General features: G+C 42.5%; 3 protein-coding genes across 10 annotated transcripts in view; 2 read left to right on the top strand and 1 right to left on the bottom strand.

Annotated features, from left to right (window-relative positions):
- The window catches only part of LOC105691561, a 78,044-nt gene extending 76,456 nt beyond the window's left edge, over positions 1-1,588 (bottom strand). The window contains exons 1-2 of the mRNA XM_048660202.1: positions 1,450-1,588; positions 772-864 (exon numbers count right to left, since the gene is read on the bottom strand). The gene's annotated coding sequence lies outside the window, so the exon portion shown is untranslated. The remainder of the gene's footprint in view (positions 1-771; positions 865-1,449) is intronic.
- Positions 1,589-1,716: 128 nt separating this feature from the next.
- Positions 1,717-4,453, top strand: LOC105691553. Of its 4 annotated transcripts, XM_012410090.4 has the most exons (6): positions 1,718-2,068; positions 2,161-2,226; positions 3,270-3,335; positions 3,444-3,606; positions 3,736-4,090; positions 4,169-4,453. In XM_012410090.4, exons 1-6 carry the CDS (start codon positions 1,927-1,929, stop codon positions 4,343-4,345), a joined length of 969 nt encoding a protein of 322 aa, XP_012265513.2. In that variant the 5' UTR covers positions 1,718-1,926; the 3' UTR covers positions 4,346-4,453. The 4 variants fall into 4 exon arrangements, with proteins under 4 accessions (XP_048516170.1, XP_012265513.2, XP_048516171.1 ...); XM_048660213.1 differs by lacking the exon at positions 3,270-3,335 and having other exon boundaries at positions 1,717-2,068; XM_048660214.1 differs by lacking the exons at positions 1,718-2,068; positions 2,161-2,226 and having other exon boundaries at positions 2,248-3,335; positions 3,418-3,606.
- Positions 4,454-4,590: 137 nt separating this feature from the next.
- Positions 4,591-17,831, top strand: part of LOC105691622 (parathyroid hormone/parathyroid hormone-related peptide receptor-like) — a 29,857-nt gene continuing 16,616 nt past the window's right edge. For 3 of the 5 annotated variants that reach the window (XM_012410245.3, XM_012410244.3, XM_048660198.1), the window contains exon 1: positions 4,591-7,567. In XM_012410245.3, the coding sequence (XP_012265668.1) occupies positions 7,565-7,567 (3 nt within the window). In that variant the 5' untranslated portion in view covers positions 4,591-7,564. Of the gene's footprint in view, positions 7,568-14,175; positions 15,933-17,831 lie in introns of those variants that run through there. The other 2 variants (XM_020855597.2, XM_048660197.1) reach the window with 2 other exon arrangements.

Genomic DNA, 17,831 nt, shown 5'->3' with positions numbered 1-17,831 from the left:
CGAGAGACATGCGTCCATTGAATTTCCGTCCTTTCTCGAGTTACGAATCCTCCTTCAAGTTACGAGGTTGTCGCAATATACAAATAAACAATTTTCTTTTGCGACGAACGCAACCCAAGTCAGAACTCAATCAGCAATTATAAGACTCCGCATTCAATTTGTTTCCGATGATCAAAGAAATTTTTGTTCTTTTGTTCGCACTTTCATGGCCGCGGTTAGAAACGCGATTCCGGTTTCCGTGGGCGCCATTTTGAGTTACCCCATTCCTCAGAGGGCAACCTACGCGTCGGGGGATCGTCGGTATTCAAAACCGACCCATACCGTCGAGCTCAAAATAATGAACGACTCTTAAAAACCGTACCTTTCAACGTTCGCGGCGATAGAGCTCGTGATTCATCCGCGTCGCGGGACAGTTGCCAGTTCTGATTCTAATTATCCGCACGCAATCCAAGTTTCATGTATATATTCAGTTTTAAATATTATTACTCATTAAGTATGTCATTATTATATGAGCGAGTGGCACGTACAAAATGTGTACTTGGAGAACTTTTTTTTTTTTTGTTTCCGACTTTTTATGTAACAACGAGCCCTCTAATCATCACCATCGCTAGTTAGTTAGGGTAAATGTAACGATGGAGATAAGGTGACGGATTCTCCTTTGATACATATGTACGATTAGTAGCGCAACGACAACTATTGCAAACGACTGGGAGATTCGTCTCAATTCACCATTAATGAGATGATTTAAGAAGTGAAGAAAAAATCACATACCACGTAGGAAGATTACAATAATGATGATGAAAAAAAGGTGCAGCAAATCGGAGAAGCGTTGACGCTGCGTTTGAACCGCTCATTCAATTTCTTCTGTAAAAGACGAGTGTTTCTCTAATACACAACGAGTTGATCTCGTAACATTCCACTTTGATTATAAAAAAAATCCAAAATCCAAATGTCATGCGATTGATGGAAATTAGTTTTCATAACGATTTCCGTTAATGAATTTAAATCCCCGCAGGTTTCGTCGCATCTAGGATTGAAGCTGAATGTACAAATAGAACAACCTCGCGATGATCGGCTCGTGCGTCGCAAGGTTCTTCGGAAAAAAATTTACATCGTTATTACATGAATGTAGGATGAAACCAACAGCAAGATTTCCTCGAAGAATGTATAAAATCGGCATACATGAGTACGCGCGATAGTTGTATACAAGTAATGTTAACCAATTAATTTCAGATTCAACAGTACCGAGTACGTGAATAACAATCGCGAAATGCGCTTCTATCTGTATCACGACGTACACACCTACCTCCATCTGGTAGGTTTTTTTTTTTCCACGAATAACGAACAAGAGAGAAAAAGAGATGACAAAAAATCTGAAGCATCATGCATACAAAAAAATCTAAAGGTACAACATACTTCTAATATAAACACAAGTGAGTATATACGTACGTGCGAGTGATGTGAGTCCAGAGTCAAAGTCATTATTCAGTTGTACACGTCACGCATCGAAGAGTTACACGCGCACACTCGCGTCAATTCTTTCATTTGTATAGGTGTACGTAATTATAGTTGTGCGCGCGTTTACAGAGTCGGTCAATCGTATGTGTTCACATGCATGTGTTACAATATGCCATTCGACCGTCAACTTGATAAAGCCCGCGCGCTGCTCGTTATGAGAGTCTCGGAGTTACCAGAATTCAATATTATAAGCTACTTCGGCTAGTTTGTTGTTGCGACCGGGCGAGGAATAGAGCGAGTCGAGCGACCGAGTCCAACTACCTTTACCTCGACGGTTGTCATTGCGGTGCATCGGCGGGATTTTTATTTACCATCGTTATACCAAATAGTTCGTTGTCGACCAAGTTTCTCTCGCACAAGTATATGACAGCCGACGGTTTATGACCGTAAAGATTACCTCGTCTCAAAATGAAACCGTCGTCTCGTTTGCTCCTTATCTTAGTATTCAGCTCGGTTCAACTTCTCTCGAGAGTTCAAACCGCTCCCGTTTTGGGCAGTGAATACCTCCTGGGTGGAATAAAAAATGTTACTCTATCCGCAACCTCGTTCCGTGAGTATATTACTTTTGAGTTTCCGTCCGACGGGGGATTCGAAAATTTTTGCGACATTTTGATGCTTCTTCTCTTTCAATTTTTACCGCAGTTACCAACAGCCTCCAAAAACCAAAGGACATGATAATGCAGGTGAAAGACACGGCTTCGGAATACGGTAGATATGAAATTCTTACCTGTATTCTTTTTTCGGTAGCGATTCTTCGTCGTCATTATCATTTATTTTTTATCATTCGTTCACTCATTCATCATATTCAACGACGAAAATTCGGGGCAACACCTATCGTGATACAATCGTACACGTATTCGTGTGTAACGATCGTATTTAAATATTACAACATTCACACTCGTGACTCAGCTTTAAATTACGCATCGGACCTTACTTTTTTGACTAACAAATCGTAGTTTGTTTCGACGGTTCGCACGTCATAATCGCTAACATCGTTGCTGTAGTTAATCGTCCTTTCTTTTACGAAGACACCGCGAGTGATCTTCATGAATCATACCAGCCGCGCGGGAGATAAAAAATGGTTCGCGAGAACCGCAGCTTCGTGCAGGATTTTAATTTACGTACAAAAAAATAACTCGATCGGAATCATTTGTATCGCCGATCGCGAAACGATCAATCGCCGATTACAATTTGCCGATTCAATTATACCGCGAAAGTTCGAGGTGTGCGTACAATTTTCATCTGCGCTTCAACATTTCGATCGGTGGCAGAGTCTCACCGGTAGATGACGGCGTGGATCGTATTTCCCAGAGCAGAGCGAAGCGCGTTATTGGATTTTTTGAATCACCGCCACTTATATCGTAGCAACGGATAGACACGCGGCGTATCCGCAACTCCCGCTGCAGACGTTTTGAAATTGTAGAAAATTTTCACGCTATCTCCAGACAACTTTCCACTCGTAATTACGAGTAGGGGAGATACGGATAAGACACTCGTGCGATGGGTTCTATTTGAGCTGCCCTATATTTTCACGGTTCAAAACGCGAACGGATCGCCATTGCGGCTGTGATGTTGCACGAATTAACGATCCACAACCATCGACTTCGTCACAGATCGACATAATCATATAGCGTGGCGCGACGATATAATTATTCCGCTTGCGGAGATCAGCCTCGGGAAAAAAGATAAGAGAATATGACTGACGGCGGATGTCGTACGTCTTCAATTTTGTTTGAATTATTTCGATGCAGTTTCGAAAGCGGTGGCGGGTCCGGCGGCAATATTGATACAAGCCAAAGATGCGACGAGGAATTACAGTAAGTCGAACCGTAATTGACTCCGTCGAGTTACGTTGAAATATCTTCACGTCTCTCATCGCGTCACACCGTGTACTCGAAGATTTTTTTCGATTTTGACAAGGGCAGTCGACAACACGGCCTCCAAAGGGATGGAAATCAAATTCAGGTCCATCATGGAGGGGATGAGGACGCAAATGCCCCACGGTATCCCGGCTCTGGATCTGCCCCCTCTCGAGCCCCTCAGAGTTTCGCATTACGAGATGAACGCGTCGAGTTCGGAAATCGGGCAGTAAGTCTAACGATGCTTCGTTTTATTCATCTCGTTCGATCGCATTCGATTCACGTGTGTACGCTGATGGAACGATGTATCCGAACTTTGGCGATTTTTAATCTCTGAAAATTAATCAATTTCTCGAAGCATTACCAGCTGCTTGGATAACGTGACGATATCTTTATTATCTACCTTCGAGATTGACCATACGAAAATTTCGCTCGTCGATGGACTGAACATCGCGGTCAACGTCTCCGTACCAAAGATAAAAGCTGACGGCCTCTACAGAATTACTGGGATATTCGGTACCATGTTCGGCGTGAACGGTAACGGACCTTTCGAACTTGAAGTGGAGGGAGTTCGCGCCTACGTCCACCTCGTACTCGGTTACTCCGGTACGATGTACGTCAAATACATGGACATCGATTACTCCATCGAGTCGTTAGAATCTTTCTTCCACCACCTCTACGAGGATCCCTCGGCCGACGAGATCATGAACAGGGTAAATTACAATTTTTAAAGGTCCTCGTCGCATCTTCACCATTTTTCATCGTATTTTCCCCGTCTTAATTTCCCGCAGGTTATCTCTAAGGCTGCGCCGGACATTATAGAGCTTACCAAACCGTCGTTGAAGCCCATCTTCGGCGATATGCTTGCCCGAAAAGCAAACGAAACGGTGTCCAACTTGACCATGGGAAGAATACTCAGTATCCTCACCGGAAGCGGAGATTCCAACAGCCTGAACATCGAGATGTAACGATTACGCTGCAGTTTTTATTCTATTATTTATTCGCCTGTTTCACGGATAAAGGGTAACCCGATTAGGTATACATGTTGAGTAATAAATTCGGTCAATTTTTCACAATCTTCCATCGTGACCAGTTTCTGGTTTCTTCTCTGTTCGTTTCTTCGAAATTTGGAATTTTCGCTGCGAGAGTTTTACCGGAATGAATGATTGCTCGTCGATTCGACGATCGGTCGGCGTGATCTGACGCATCGCATCTACGATCATACGAACGTTGACCGACGATCCCGTCCTATAGGTGTCATACCTATACAATAGAACAACGAATGGATTCGTCGACGCGCTACCGCGTAACGAACGAGGCAAATATAATAAAGGGAAACGATAACGAGCGAATTACACGGGAGTTTATAGGTGTACGAGTTGGTTTTGTCGTCAATAATCCATCATCTTCGAACGATGTCGAGGATTATGAGGACTTGATGCGAGATAACGAGAAACAGAAATATCTTCGCCTTGACTCGTGCGGCGACAATTATTATTACGATTTCATTATCTGATGCGTACATCTTTATCCAAACAGAGAATGTTCATTTATCCCCGCATAACCCGCGAATGCTGTACGTGTGTTCGTATACATTTTTAGTTATCTAAACTCGTGTTTATGGAGTATTCGCGAAACACACAAAAATTAGAAGACTGGACGCGCAATTTTCAGCATGTCACATCGATCGACGCGTGTGTTTTTTTGCAAATTTCACGCTTCCGAGGGTGCAGACGAATAACCGACGTGCGATTCGGAACATGAATTTTCAAATGTTCAAATGTTCGTATCGGCGTTTACTTGCAAATCCTCGCTAATCGCAGAGTACCTAAAATCTCTCGCAGAGCGTCTCCGTTGGACAGGGGTGTTATGTGAGCCACGGGTTCAATTTGCTCCCACAGGTGATCGCCGAGTAAACCTTGCGGTCTAGATCATCCCGAGTGTTATTATCGCACGTGTATACGAACGAGCTTACCGCTCTCACACGTACGGCTATGTCGTACGTGTGGCGCGCTGTGGGTATAAAAAAAAAAGGCACGAATACACGGGCATGCGTGGATCCCCGCCAACCCTCCGTGCCCCGGATCTAAATTAAGGTAAGCCCTTTGTTTGACAAACATTTTAGCGCCATGGGGTAATAATTCGGAAAACGAAACTCCGGTTTGCTTTATTCCGCCGAGGTGCGGCACATTCCGCATCGCCATCTTCATCATGGCTTAATATTGGCTCGCAATCAGCGTAATTGTCTTTCGGTACATTACGTTGGGGCTGCTGACAGGAAATCAGGTAACCCTATACACCCGCTGCACCCATATCACTTGATACCTTTCGTGACCATCGGTGGCGTCTAAGAACTCGGCGGGGTAAAATTAATTTTTCCTTCGGTAGCCGATCCCCCGAATCCGACCCAGCCACACGTTTCGCGCCGAGGAGACCGCGAAAATTTCGCACCCGAGACACCGTTACACGTGTACCCGCTTCGCTCGGACGAGAGGTATTGCGATAATGTGCTTCTGTATGAGTGCATGTGAAGAGCTGATTTCGAAAAATCAGAGAAAACCGATTCTTCGCAGCTATCTGTATTGTAGAGAGCTTTATCGTTGTACATCGTAACGATTCCGCGGTCTTGATTTCCTATCTAATCCAGATCTCTTGGCTGTATAATAAATTACTTGACGTCGACAAACAAACGATAAAATTCAATACCGTCAATCCTCACACGCTATGTTCCGTACGTACGTACGTGTATCTATGAGTTTAGTTTCGACGGATGGAAACTGATGTGAGCCGCCATTTCTATTTATTATAATTTTTTATCTCATGTTACCGCACTCGAACAATTGATCGATTCGTAAATCCGATCATTGCTCAGTTCTCAAAACACGACCAAATTCGAGGAAACAAAAGTGTTTCGTCGGAAATTTTCGAGCCGGGAAGAAATGTTAATTAAACTACACAGCGAAGACCACATAATCTGATAACGGAAAGCGAGGAATGGTATGTGGTATGGGTGTTGTAATCTTGGCTGATACGTGAAACGTTGAAAAATGATATTCAATAAAAATGAATCAACCGTCGATGTATATATTTGTTATTTCAAGTAAAACATAAACTGCCGCGTGAGAAATTGTCATCGTAGCTGTTGTACGGTCGCGGTCACGTCGCGGGTAGAAAGAAGCAACAGTTGGTAGGCACCGCGGGGGGTAAAAGAGGACGGTAAAGAGCAAATGAGGAGGGAAATGGAAGGGCGAGGGGGAAGAGGGATTGCGTAAAGACTCGCGCCGCCTACAGACATGCGTGTAACTTTGGCTCGCGTGGATTCCCCTGCTTCAAGGGATGCAGTAAGAACGCGTCTTTTGAGTCGGACGCGCTGTTCAACTGACACCTGAGGAACTTATTCTTTCATCCGATTATCGGTCTCGGATTCAGAAATAGTCCTTCGATTAATAACTGGAAGAAGACACCATTGCGAACAGCTGATTTTATTTGTCACATGTACCGCGAAATGTGACGATCAATTGAATTTGTTCTGTACGTACGATGATAAAGGAGAGGAGAATAAAAAAAAATAAAGAATCACAACCAAGACCCAAAGATACGCGGAACTGATATTTATTTTTTATAGTATACTTTTTATCGAACGGCGATACACATCTACGGATGTTTTCTTCAATTATAAAAACAATTGTCACCTCCCGATCGATCCATTCCGATGGTTTATTTTTGTTATTGTCGACTGATTGAGTGCGGTTGACAAAACTAGAGATTGCAGTGATTACAATAATTAATAATATATCCAGATGCCGTTCGTCGAAAGGTTTGAATATTTTTATTAAACTTATCTCTCGCTTAACGGAGAGCCGTTACGATGATAACCATGTAAACATTTATGGATCATCGTGTTTGTTACCGATCGTCACACAACAGATATACGACTCGGACAGTCAATACGAACTTTGGGACTCGTGTGAGGTATACTTTGATTATTCGGACTGCTTTCCTCTTATAAACCAACCATCGTCATCGGAAATTCGAAGGAAATTTTCATTAACGAAACACCATTTTCGGCTTACGAGTAAAAATACAGATCTATTTATGTTTGTGTTAAACCGGCCGCCAAGCTCTCGACGAAACTTCTGAAATTCTGCAGAAATCGGTTGACCTGCTGGGACTCCAAGAAATTCAAGATGGTGAGTGTGGGTCTTCGTTTTCGTTACCATTATTATCTCTAACTGTACCGGAGGAGAGTTTGAAAACTTGATAATTTTGTCTGTCTCTAGGAGAGTTTTCTTCCATCTTATATTCGGTATATTCGGATAACTTCCAACGTTATAATCGGAACTCACCTTTGCCCCATAATTTTCTTTACAATATTTTATAATATAAATAATAAGAAACACAATTACAAACGTCAGGTGCAGGTGCGATGAAAAAAGGCAATGAGAATGGAGAAAATAATGGAAAAATAATAATTAACGAACAGGGAAATGAGTTTTCCATACGACCTACTCCGACGTAACATGATAAAGTTATTATTATAATATATTTATACATACGTGCGTGCGCGAATAATTCATTTGCCGTTGCTCGTGCCGCAGCCGAGTCCGATGCTGCCCCATTCTTCGAAGCGATTCCCTTTATTGCTCGTTTCCTTTCTTCTTGCAAATCCTTCGAAAGGTAAGCAAGCACCTTTGCAGTTTCTGGTCCGGTCAATGTTGAAATTCAAACGCGAGTGAATGTCCGCAAGCTTCCCTGTATCGTTACCTTACCAGACGTAAATTGAATTTCGTATACACCCCTCGCGTATCGCTTTACAAAATCCTCCGCAAACTGAAATATAATTTTGCGAAACAACGAACGAACGAACAAATGGATCGTAGTACTCGATAACGGAATAAAGTATTAATATATTCGATATAATAGAGCCGATACGCGGCGGAGCTGCAAGCGATGGCTGCGCAATTACGAATCGGATGAATCAAGCACCAATTGATCTGGTAATTTCAACAGTCAACCGAATTTCGGTGGCGTACGACCGAGGTCAGCTGCAGAGGGGCGATGTCATTCACACTGTGCAGCGAGCGGCACCACAGCAGCGGTAGTCTTCGACCCGATCGATCGCCACCGGCTGGATAATTCGATAACCAATTAGCAATTAGCAATGAGAAGGTCACATTTATATATGTAGGTGATCGGTCGCCATTTCCGCGATGATCCGACCTTCCGTATCATTAACCCCGACGCGGCGTAGGTAAATTACAGGTTTCAGATTCGCAAGCTGTCGATATAATTGTAAGTTTGATCGATGTGCCGCGGCCGTCGAACTCCTGTCTCTAGTTTTTTATTCGTCACACCGTCCGTCGGTCTCTAACATAATAACGGTAATAACGACGACGACGACGACGACGATGACGATAATGACAATGATAACGACGATGATAACAATAATACATTTTCATCATCCGCACACGCGACGAAATAAAGTTACGTCGGAGTTGTCAAAGTTTCGACGTGTGAATGATGCGAGTACGGGGCGTACGCGAAAGGAGCAAACGAGAGAAATTCAAGTGCAACACGTAGGTGGTTATAGAGGATTTTTTTTCTTTTTTTTTCACGGTGCAAGTACAGACTCTGCATAAATTGACAAAACTAATGATAATAATGATAAAACATGACGAAGCACGTGACGTCTAAAGTTTAAATGTCAACGCTCACGGCAGCTCTGGTTTACACGCGCGTACATATTTATAATCCACGTGTCACGCAAAGCAAGTCGGCTTTCTACCGAATAAGTTTGCCACGTGTGTACAATATTTCACTTTCGATCGGTGATGGAATACGAGAGTACGAATATTTTCTTCGAAAGCACGGTTGTCGCACATCGTCCACCATTTTTTACAGGTCGATGAATCTTCACGTGCGGTATAATTCTATTTAGCGCGGCGTGGCACCGAGCAAAGGTCCTACGAGTGCGATTGCCATCGGACGTTGACTCGACTGAAACAATCATTTCCGTCCAATCCACTCGGTCGGAATAACGAGCTTGCACGGAATCAACGAAAGTTTTTATCGCTATACTTATTGGGGCGCAGGTATGTCGAAGATATGAAAAATCCCCGCGGTTTCTCGTTATTAGCGATGCGCCGCCTATAAAATCTGGATATTGCCTCCGACGATCGTTGCGAGACGTCAACGTCGTATACCTGCTCGTATTAACGAGAATATTAATCATTGTTTTCCAAGCCGCGCCTGCAAATGCGGTCCGGTACGATCGACTTGACGTATTACGCGTTCCTGTAGTAATCCTGCTCTGATTCACCGCGCGTTATTTCCTGAGCATATTTTCTTCAACCCAGCTGGAGACATACGTCGGTATAACGCAACGCGTCGCGAACGCGGTGCACCCGCTGCAGTGGAACTAACGTTGATCCCTACCACCGCTGAGGCGTTGGAGAAAAAAAAATTCGCTGTTAACAAAAAATAATACCAATAAATAATGAGAGAGACTAATCGAGATCCAAGTTATCTCCTCCTTATCTATGATATTTTACATGGCGTGCGGCTGTACGTTACGATGCGATAATACGGTACTCTTCGATCACGTGTTAATTCGATACAATTTGCACTTTTCGATCGCAGATCGTTATATTTCCAATAATAACTGCACACCGAATATATCTACGAAGATCGTTATTTTCGTTACGATAATGCGAGCGATTGGTACAATTGTAGATACTTATCCAGCTTTTGACGTGGCCGTCGGATTTCGAGTTTATATATCGATTGGACGAATCAAAATCAACGAGATGGAAGCGATCTCAAGGACGGAGAGAGGTCGATATCATTAATTGTTATCCGCAAACAGACTTCGGTCCTAACCGTCGGTCAAGTTTTACAAATTCCGCCAACGATCGAACCTATGCGCGAGTACACGTCCAATCTTCGAAGTGCTCGGTGGCGTCGATTTTCATTTTCCGCCCGTCTTCTTGGGTCCCCGCAAGTGTTGCGGGACAACGTGGTTCGCAAATTGATGCGAAAGGAGGAGAAAAGTGTCAAGCTTTCGAAAATTTAACGACGCGAAAGGTCGTCAATTTAATTAGCATTCACATCTCCGATTAAAATACCCTCTGATACCCGCTGCGGCATTACCCGCGTTTCGAGACTCGCTTATTGCGAAGACGGGGATTAGGACGTGTCTCGAGCAGGAATTATGACTAGATAGTTGAAAGCTTCGAACGTGCAGCGATATAAGCTCCGCGCGCCACGCTTTGAAACGAGCATTTTCTTGTTGTTTGTTTTTTTTTTTTTTTTTTTTCATACGTCGTTAGGGCGCTCGACAAACCGATCGATCGGATCGTAAAATCTTCCGATATAGATGAGATACCTCATTTTCTTCGCTCCGATATAACGAAGGTGCTACACAATTTCAATATAGACTTTATACACCGCGACACGCGGCCAATCAGCTAAAGTTTTACGGTGAAAAGAGGAAAAAATGTAGGAATAAGAATACCTCAAATAGCGAAACTCGACGGAGACGAACGAGGCTCTTTCCCGAGTATTTTTCAACTGATTGAAATCAAGACGATAGAGGCAAGCTAAGTTGGTTCCAAATTAAAAGAAAAGAAAAAAAAAATCATACGAGTCGTCGGTATCCTTCATAGAAGTGAAAAACAATAATTCGATAATCCGAAGAATTGGAAGTAAGAGATTCACATCCGACATAGGATGCGTGGAGCTTTTGAAACCCGTCAAATACGAGCGGGGTTTTATAGTCCAGATTTAATGAGTAAGAGTAATTGATTTAACAAACGAGAAAGCCGGAGGAAAAGGTCGCTCGATCGGAGAATTGAATATTTCGCACCGAGCTCGTGTAAACTGATGAAAAAATATCAATGATAATACAGCGAAACGGGTGTTGTACGATTTACAGGTATTATGAGCTTTCCGGTTTCTTCAGAACTAGACGCGCGAACAGCGAGACTACCTTGACAGCTCGAAGACGTCTCGACTGTCCATATCCTCGTGGCATGGAAAATATCGAAGAAAGGTGAAAGTACATGATCGCGAAAATGGTATAGATATAGAGGGAAACATAATCCGGTATGTTTATTCGAAAATGGTGGCAGTACGCGCGATGGGGTGAAACGTAAGCTACGTTGGGACGAGTAGGTGAGAGCTTCGAATTCGACGTCGGGGGGTGGCAGAAATTGAAAGCTTTTAAAGTCCTCGCCCTTGACAAACAATATGATGGTTTCGTCGACTAAATTTTGCGAGATATCGATGAAATTATCCTACGAGCGGACCCGACCAGCGGCGGGAGAAAATTTTAATTCCACGTCACAAGGTGCGAAAGCTTTCGATCAATCGTCCGCGAGCTTTGCAACGGCCCTCTTGCGCGATCCGGATTCTTTTTCCATTTCGCATCGCTGACGTTCACCTAGGAAATTCTTATACATGTATGTAGGTAGTACAAGCATACATAGGTACATGGTACATGCGCTATAGATGTTGGTATCAAAGCACGCGGGGCACAAATGTTATTTTGACGCCTTTTGCGCAAAGTATACAATAGTACAATACTTTTTCTCCCAAATATTTCCATCGCGTCAACCGTTGCATCGCATAAGCTTCTTTTCTGTATCTACGGGGAGATACAATGGAAAGAAATTTAACAAACGCCGTTGATGACCGTTTTTCCCATTTTTTTTTTTCTTCTCTCCCTTTCTTTCTCCTTTTTTCATCGTTTATACTTCGTCGACGAGCTTACCTCGGTTACCGCGATGCGGCTCCGTCCCACGATTCCTATGAATTATTATTTGTAATCATCGTTGTTGCTTCTGTTGTTGTTGCCCGCCATTTTGTCGCTCTCCCTCCGACGGTCGTATCGCTGCGGTCGACGGAATCTTAGCAGGGCTTTTAAATTGGTACGGGTGAAATTATGTACATAGATATTAGAATACGAAATGTATGGAATGCGAACTTTTACTTCTACAGAGCGAAGAATTATATGACGAAAACGTAGAGGGGTGTTTCGTCGTCATTCGTGCGGCCTCACACAGCGCCAGAGACCAGACCTGAATTATTCAACTTCGATAATCTCTTCGCGATGATTTGAAATAACGCGGATAGCCGCCGCGCTCGTACCGATCGTGGAAGAGAAATATGATAACAATTAATGAAACAAGATTATGCGGTATCAATATTACACATTTCTGATGACGTTCCATTCCTCATGAGAGCATTCGCGAACAAACTTCTTCAGTTTGACAATGAGCTAATGCAAAAGCTTTTATTGCTTCATCTTACACATACTTGCGGAGCTTGGAATATAAAAAAATTTACGCGCTGATTTTCATTGACGATCCTACATCCAAGATGAACATCGTGTATGACTATAAATGTGTGCAGCTGGTTTTGATCTCAGTAATCCGAATCTGGAAGTCAAATTGGAAATTTATCGAGTCATCGCGAATTTATCGATCCAAAAAGTGAAAAATCAAGGTTATCTGGATGGGAAAAATTCGTAGCTCAATTTGGGCAACGGGTTCGTGTTCCTGAGGTCAAAATACATAAGAAAAGTGCCATACGATCAATTTTAAAAAATAAAAATTTTTGACCAAAATTTGAAAAAATCGTAAGGGGTACCCCTTGGAAAAATCTCAAATTTTGACGAAAAATTTTTATTTTTTAAAATCGATCGTATGGCACTTTTATTATGTATTTTGACCTCAGGAACACGAATCCGTTGTCCAAATTGAGCTAAGATTTTTTCCCTTCGAGATATCTCTATTTTTATGGTGAAAAATGCGAAAAAACGGGGATAACTCGGTCATTTTTGCAGATAGATCAATTTTCCTTCTGGATTCGGATTCCTGAGCCCGAATTACATGCAGATAAAATAAAAACTCAATTTTTTATTTTTGACCCCAAAAAGCTGAAAATTGGCGATAACTCGGTCAATTTTAGAGATAGATCAATTTTTCTTTCAGATTCGGATTCCTGAGATCGAACTACGCCAGAAAAGCATATTAAACCCAATTAAAACGATTATTTATTTTTTGCGCAAAAATCGAACTTTTTTTTGGTTCTTCAAGAGTAATCTTACATATGATCAGCTCGGGAATCCAAATCTGAAACCCAAAATCATCTACTCACGCAATCGATCGAGTAATCATTAATTATTCGCTGTTGGGAGCAGAAAAATTATAAGACTATCGAGTGGTTTCAGTCGTAGACCCACTACGACTCGTAGCAATCCATGCATGGGTCGAAATATTCGAATTTCTCGGTCTACGAGGGAGCCCGAGCTTATTGTTAGCTGGAGTCAGGTAGCCACGGGCGCGCGGTTTGTTGTGGGGCGTCACCTCTGCTCAGCCCCAAGGTGACGTCTCATATCAAAACGCTACACTGCTGGCTATCTGACTCCAGCAAGCTCGGGCCCCCTCGTAGACCGAGAAATTCGAATATTTCGACCCATGCATGGATTGCGACGAGTCGTAGTGGGTCTACGACTGAAACCACTCGATATGTCTTATAATTATTCTGCTCCCAACAGCGAATAATTGATGATTACTCGATCGATTGCACGAGTAGATGATTTTGGCTTTCAGATTTGGATTCCTGAGGTCAAAATACGTTAGAAAAGTGTCCTACGATCGATTTCAAAAATACTTTATTTTTGGTCCAAAAATCCAAAGGGGTACCCCTTGGAGATTCTTCGATTTCAGGGTCAAAAATCAACATTTTTCCAGTTGAATTTTCTACGGTATTCTTACGTATTTTGATCTCAAGAATTCAAATCCGTAAGCCAAACTGATCTATTTATAAAATTGATCGAGTTATCGCCAACTTATCGCTCTAAAATGTGAAAAATCAGGGATATCTCGACAGGATTAATTCCCAATTTATTTTAATCGACGGCTGCGTCGCACTTTAGTGATTCTTGGCCCAGTTTAAAATTCATAGGGGTCAAAGTAGAGGGAATAAACTAAGTTTTCTGAATTTGGAAAAATTTTTGAACGTGGAGAGTCATCAGAAAAGTGGAATTGAAATTTCAAGACGTACACGTTACCATACGCTAAACATAAAATTCAAATTGTGATGGCAATAATTTAGATTGATACAAAAAATATTCTCAACGTAGATTTGAACTGTAATGATATGAAATTGAAAAAAAAAATCACGAGACATAAATAACTTTCGTCGAGAAATAACGAATACTACAGAAATTTCATTCCGACTAATTAAATACCCTATATGTATAAATGAAATAGACAGGGATTAACACGCAACTTGCAACTTTAGGGTGCGGATCTTGTAATTATATCATCGTCGTCGTCGCGTCATCGTCAATTTAGATCACGGATCCCCAATTCGACGATAAAACTACCCCGTGATACCGGCCAAATACTCGATTGATTTTTAGAGGGTTGATTATATAGTCCAAAAAATGTCAGAGCAGACTTTTGGTTTTTTTTTTTAAGATTTTGTTTCCTAATTGAAAAGAGCTTTCCTATTATTTTCTTTTTTAAATTGCTGCGCCGCCATATCTTTGACGGTAAGAGTTATCTGCTTTTTTTCAATCTGCAGCGAAGAAATAGGTAAAAACGAAGGCAAACTAATTAAGGCGAGAAAAAAACAGTGATTTTCTCGGTGCAGGTTGTAACGTGCGCAATGGGGTAATAGTCCGGCTCAATGTCAATCGACATCGGATAGTTTCGGATTTGCCGTTGCAGAGCGTTGGCCAAAAGCCAAAATCTCCAATGGCGCAAAAGTCGATGGCCCGCGGGCAGGTCTTCCCCCTGATTTTTTACGATAATGCCCAATAGCAAAGGAGAGCGGAGACACGTAACGACCAACTTATAAACCACTTTTGACCGAGCAAAGGCAAGTCGTCCCTCGCAACTTTCCTTTACACAATTTTTCAGGAGCGAGGAAAGAAAATATTGAAAAGAAAAGTTCACCGTTGGGATCTCAAGGAAATGAAATAGAACCATACGTGGGTAAAGTAAGTAAGAAGAATAATGCGGCAGGGGGATCCCTTTCCGGATTCTTTGATCTTCGAGTATCGTGAACGGATTTACGAGAAACAGGGATTATTGAGTCTGTGTGCGCAGGTGTGCGCCACGCTGGTACACAGAAGCCGTAAATCACTTCGGGGCTTCGATCGAAGGCTTACGGAGACCAACGTAAAACCAAACCAGGTCGATCTGAAATCAACCCTTCGCTCTATGACGTATAAATATTGCAGTAGCGCATATATTTTGAATAAAAACGAACGCGCGGCTATCGTGAAAACCGTCGGAAGTTCTCGATCCTGACGTGATTCCTTTGCACCTATGATTCACGACTATCTATACTGCAAAGGAATGTAACGACGTGTTCGCTCAATGGATGTTTATCTTTTTTTTTTCTTAATTTCTGGTTCGATGTACATCACTGGGGGAAAATCACGATGGCGAAATGACGGAGTTTTCACGACATTGACTCTTTACGCTACGGAATTATACGTACAGCGATGTAAGCGACGTCGGCGTCCACGCGCGGTTAAAGGTGGGGCTTTTTTTTCTATCTCCCTCTCTCATTTCGTACTTAACTAATATACATACGTATAATACTTTGCACACCTATACAGGCGACTGCTAATGGAACAACAAACAAGGGAGGGTCACTTCACACGCGGCGAAACGCCATTCATTTTCTCCGGTGTTCTCTACACGCTTCGAATTACCTGCAACCGTGACGCGAAATACATAAATAGGAAAGTCTTGGATGTTACGATCGTAAGGAACTTGCGAGCAACCCGTTTGCCAGAACGTGATAATTATGGTCCAGCGTGTAAGAGAAAAATATCCGCCGCCGCGTCGCGTCGATGATGAATAAGTTCGGTTAATGACGATAGCGTAAACGTAGATGTTAAATTTAGCGACGTAGGTACTCGAATACGGTTTTTTTTATCTCATCGCATGAGTCAGTCCGTTAATAATATAAGCCGCCGCGAATTACGTACGAACGAATACTCCTACGTTTAGCAAGTTTCATGCTCCCCTGGGTGGCAAACTTCCACGTAACAATCGTCAATTGCCAATCGTCAATTGCCAGAATCTATATACCGTCGCCTTTTGTGGACGACCACCTACCGGTGTCTGCTGATGTTTTACAGGAAGCAGCTGGACGCATTCGACCCCCTTAATTTAACGTCCGTTGTCCAGTTTACCGTATGTTTTATGTACGTGATCGGCGATTATTACGAACATGGTGAGAATAATCGAGCGATGGGCCGGCGAGAAAAAAAAAAAAAAACAATAAAACTCCAGACCCTCGAGCAAGGCGTGGCGATCCTTATTTTTTTCCAAGTGAACGAATCTCGAAAAACGGATGTGTTATTTTTTCTGCGATAAGGTCAGCCGAGCGAAGTTAGTTTATTATTTGTCCCAGACGTGAGAAAAACGAATTTGTATCCGTTCCGCAGCGTGCGAAAGCACGTACGTACGCAGAGTAGAGAAATGTACGTACGTACATTCTATTTCTGATAAAAGTTGGACGACCAAACGACTCAAATTTCTTCTCTTTTAAACCACGGATCGCGCCGCTGTTTCCTCAGTGCGTTATAGCGATAGGAAATATCCTAGACACTCCTCTTGTCATTGCGACATTCTATTTCTATATTTGCCCCACTTTCTTCCGATGTAGTATAAAATAAAAGCTCGTGCAATATACGTACATGCTTATGTATACGTATATATGTATGTATATCCTACGGCAGCCAACCCCGTTCTCGTGCGATGATAAAACTCAAGTGCTAAATTGATTCCGTGGTGGTAGGTAGTCGAGCGGAATAAAAATAAGGTTGCGGTGTTCGCGTCGACGTTACCAGATCTCAAGGACCCCAAGAATACAAACAGTAGGTTCGATCGAGGGCTCCACGCTTTGCGATCTAATTCCCGTCACCTTTTCATTCCGCAATCATCACTGCGCCGATCCACCGTCGATCTGAAATATCAAAAATTAATCTCAAGTTTTTCAACCCGAATGGCGCGGAGTCCGCCGAATAAAACCCCCGGGAGAGAATCGCGAAGTGAGTCGCAATTTAAATATAATGAAAATCAAAGAATACACGAAAAGAGTACAACAAGTAATTCCGAGTTCTTTGCATAACTTCGTAATTTCCCTCTTGTGTTCGGTACGAAGGAAAACTAAAAAAAAAAGCGAATTGCTCCGATCCCTAACACACTCGGGGAATGGAACGCAAGCTCGGCAAACGGAGAAAAAAAAAATAAAAAAAGCGCAAACGACGTATAAGCTTTGCGAAATAATACCGAAGACATTACTTTGAGAGGCTTACCGTACAACCGATGTGCATAATAAACGTAGCAAAGTCGATTCAACGAACCGTTTCTTCTTTTTTTGCAATAAAAATCCAAAAGTCTTTGAACACAGTTCGGTCTCATA

This window comes from Athalia rosae, chromosome 1, assembly GCF_917208135.1.
Source record: "Athalia rosae chromosome 1, iyAthRosa1.1, whole genome shotgun sequence".
Taxonomy (NCBI): domain Eukaryota; kingdom Metazoa; phylum Arthropoda; class Insecta; order Hymenoptera; family Athaliidae; genus Athalia; species Athalia rosae.
The sequence above is the reverse complement of the archived record's forward strand: the minus strand, read 5'-3'. Positions and strand labels throughout refer to the sequence as shown.

Excerpts from the sequence above, each read along its gene's own strand:
- LOC105691553 (XM_012410090.4), top strand. The coding sequence starts at position 1,927 with ATGAAACCGTCGTCTCGTTTGCTCCTTATCTTAGTATTCAGCTCGGTT. Across the intron at positions 2,227-3,269 it reads AGACACGGCTTCGGAATACG|TTTCGAAAGCGGTGGCGGGT; the intron begins GTAGATATGAAA and ends ATTTCGATGCAG. Across the intron at positions 3,336-3,443 it reads AGATGCGACGAGGAATTACA|TCGACAACACGGCCTCCAAA; the intron begins GTAAGTCGAACC and ends TGACAAGGGCAG.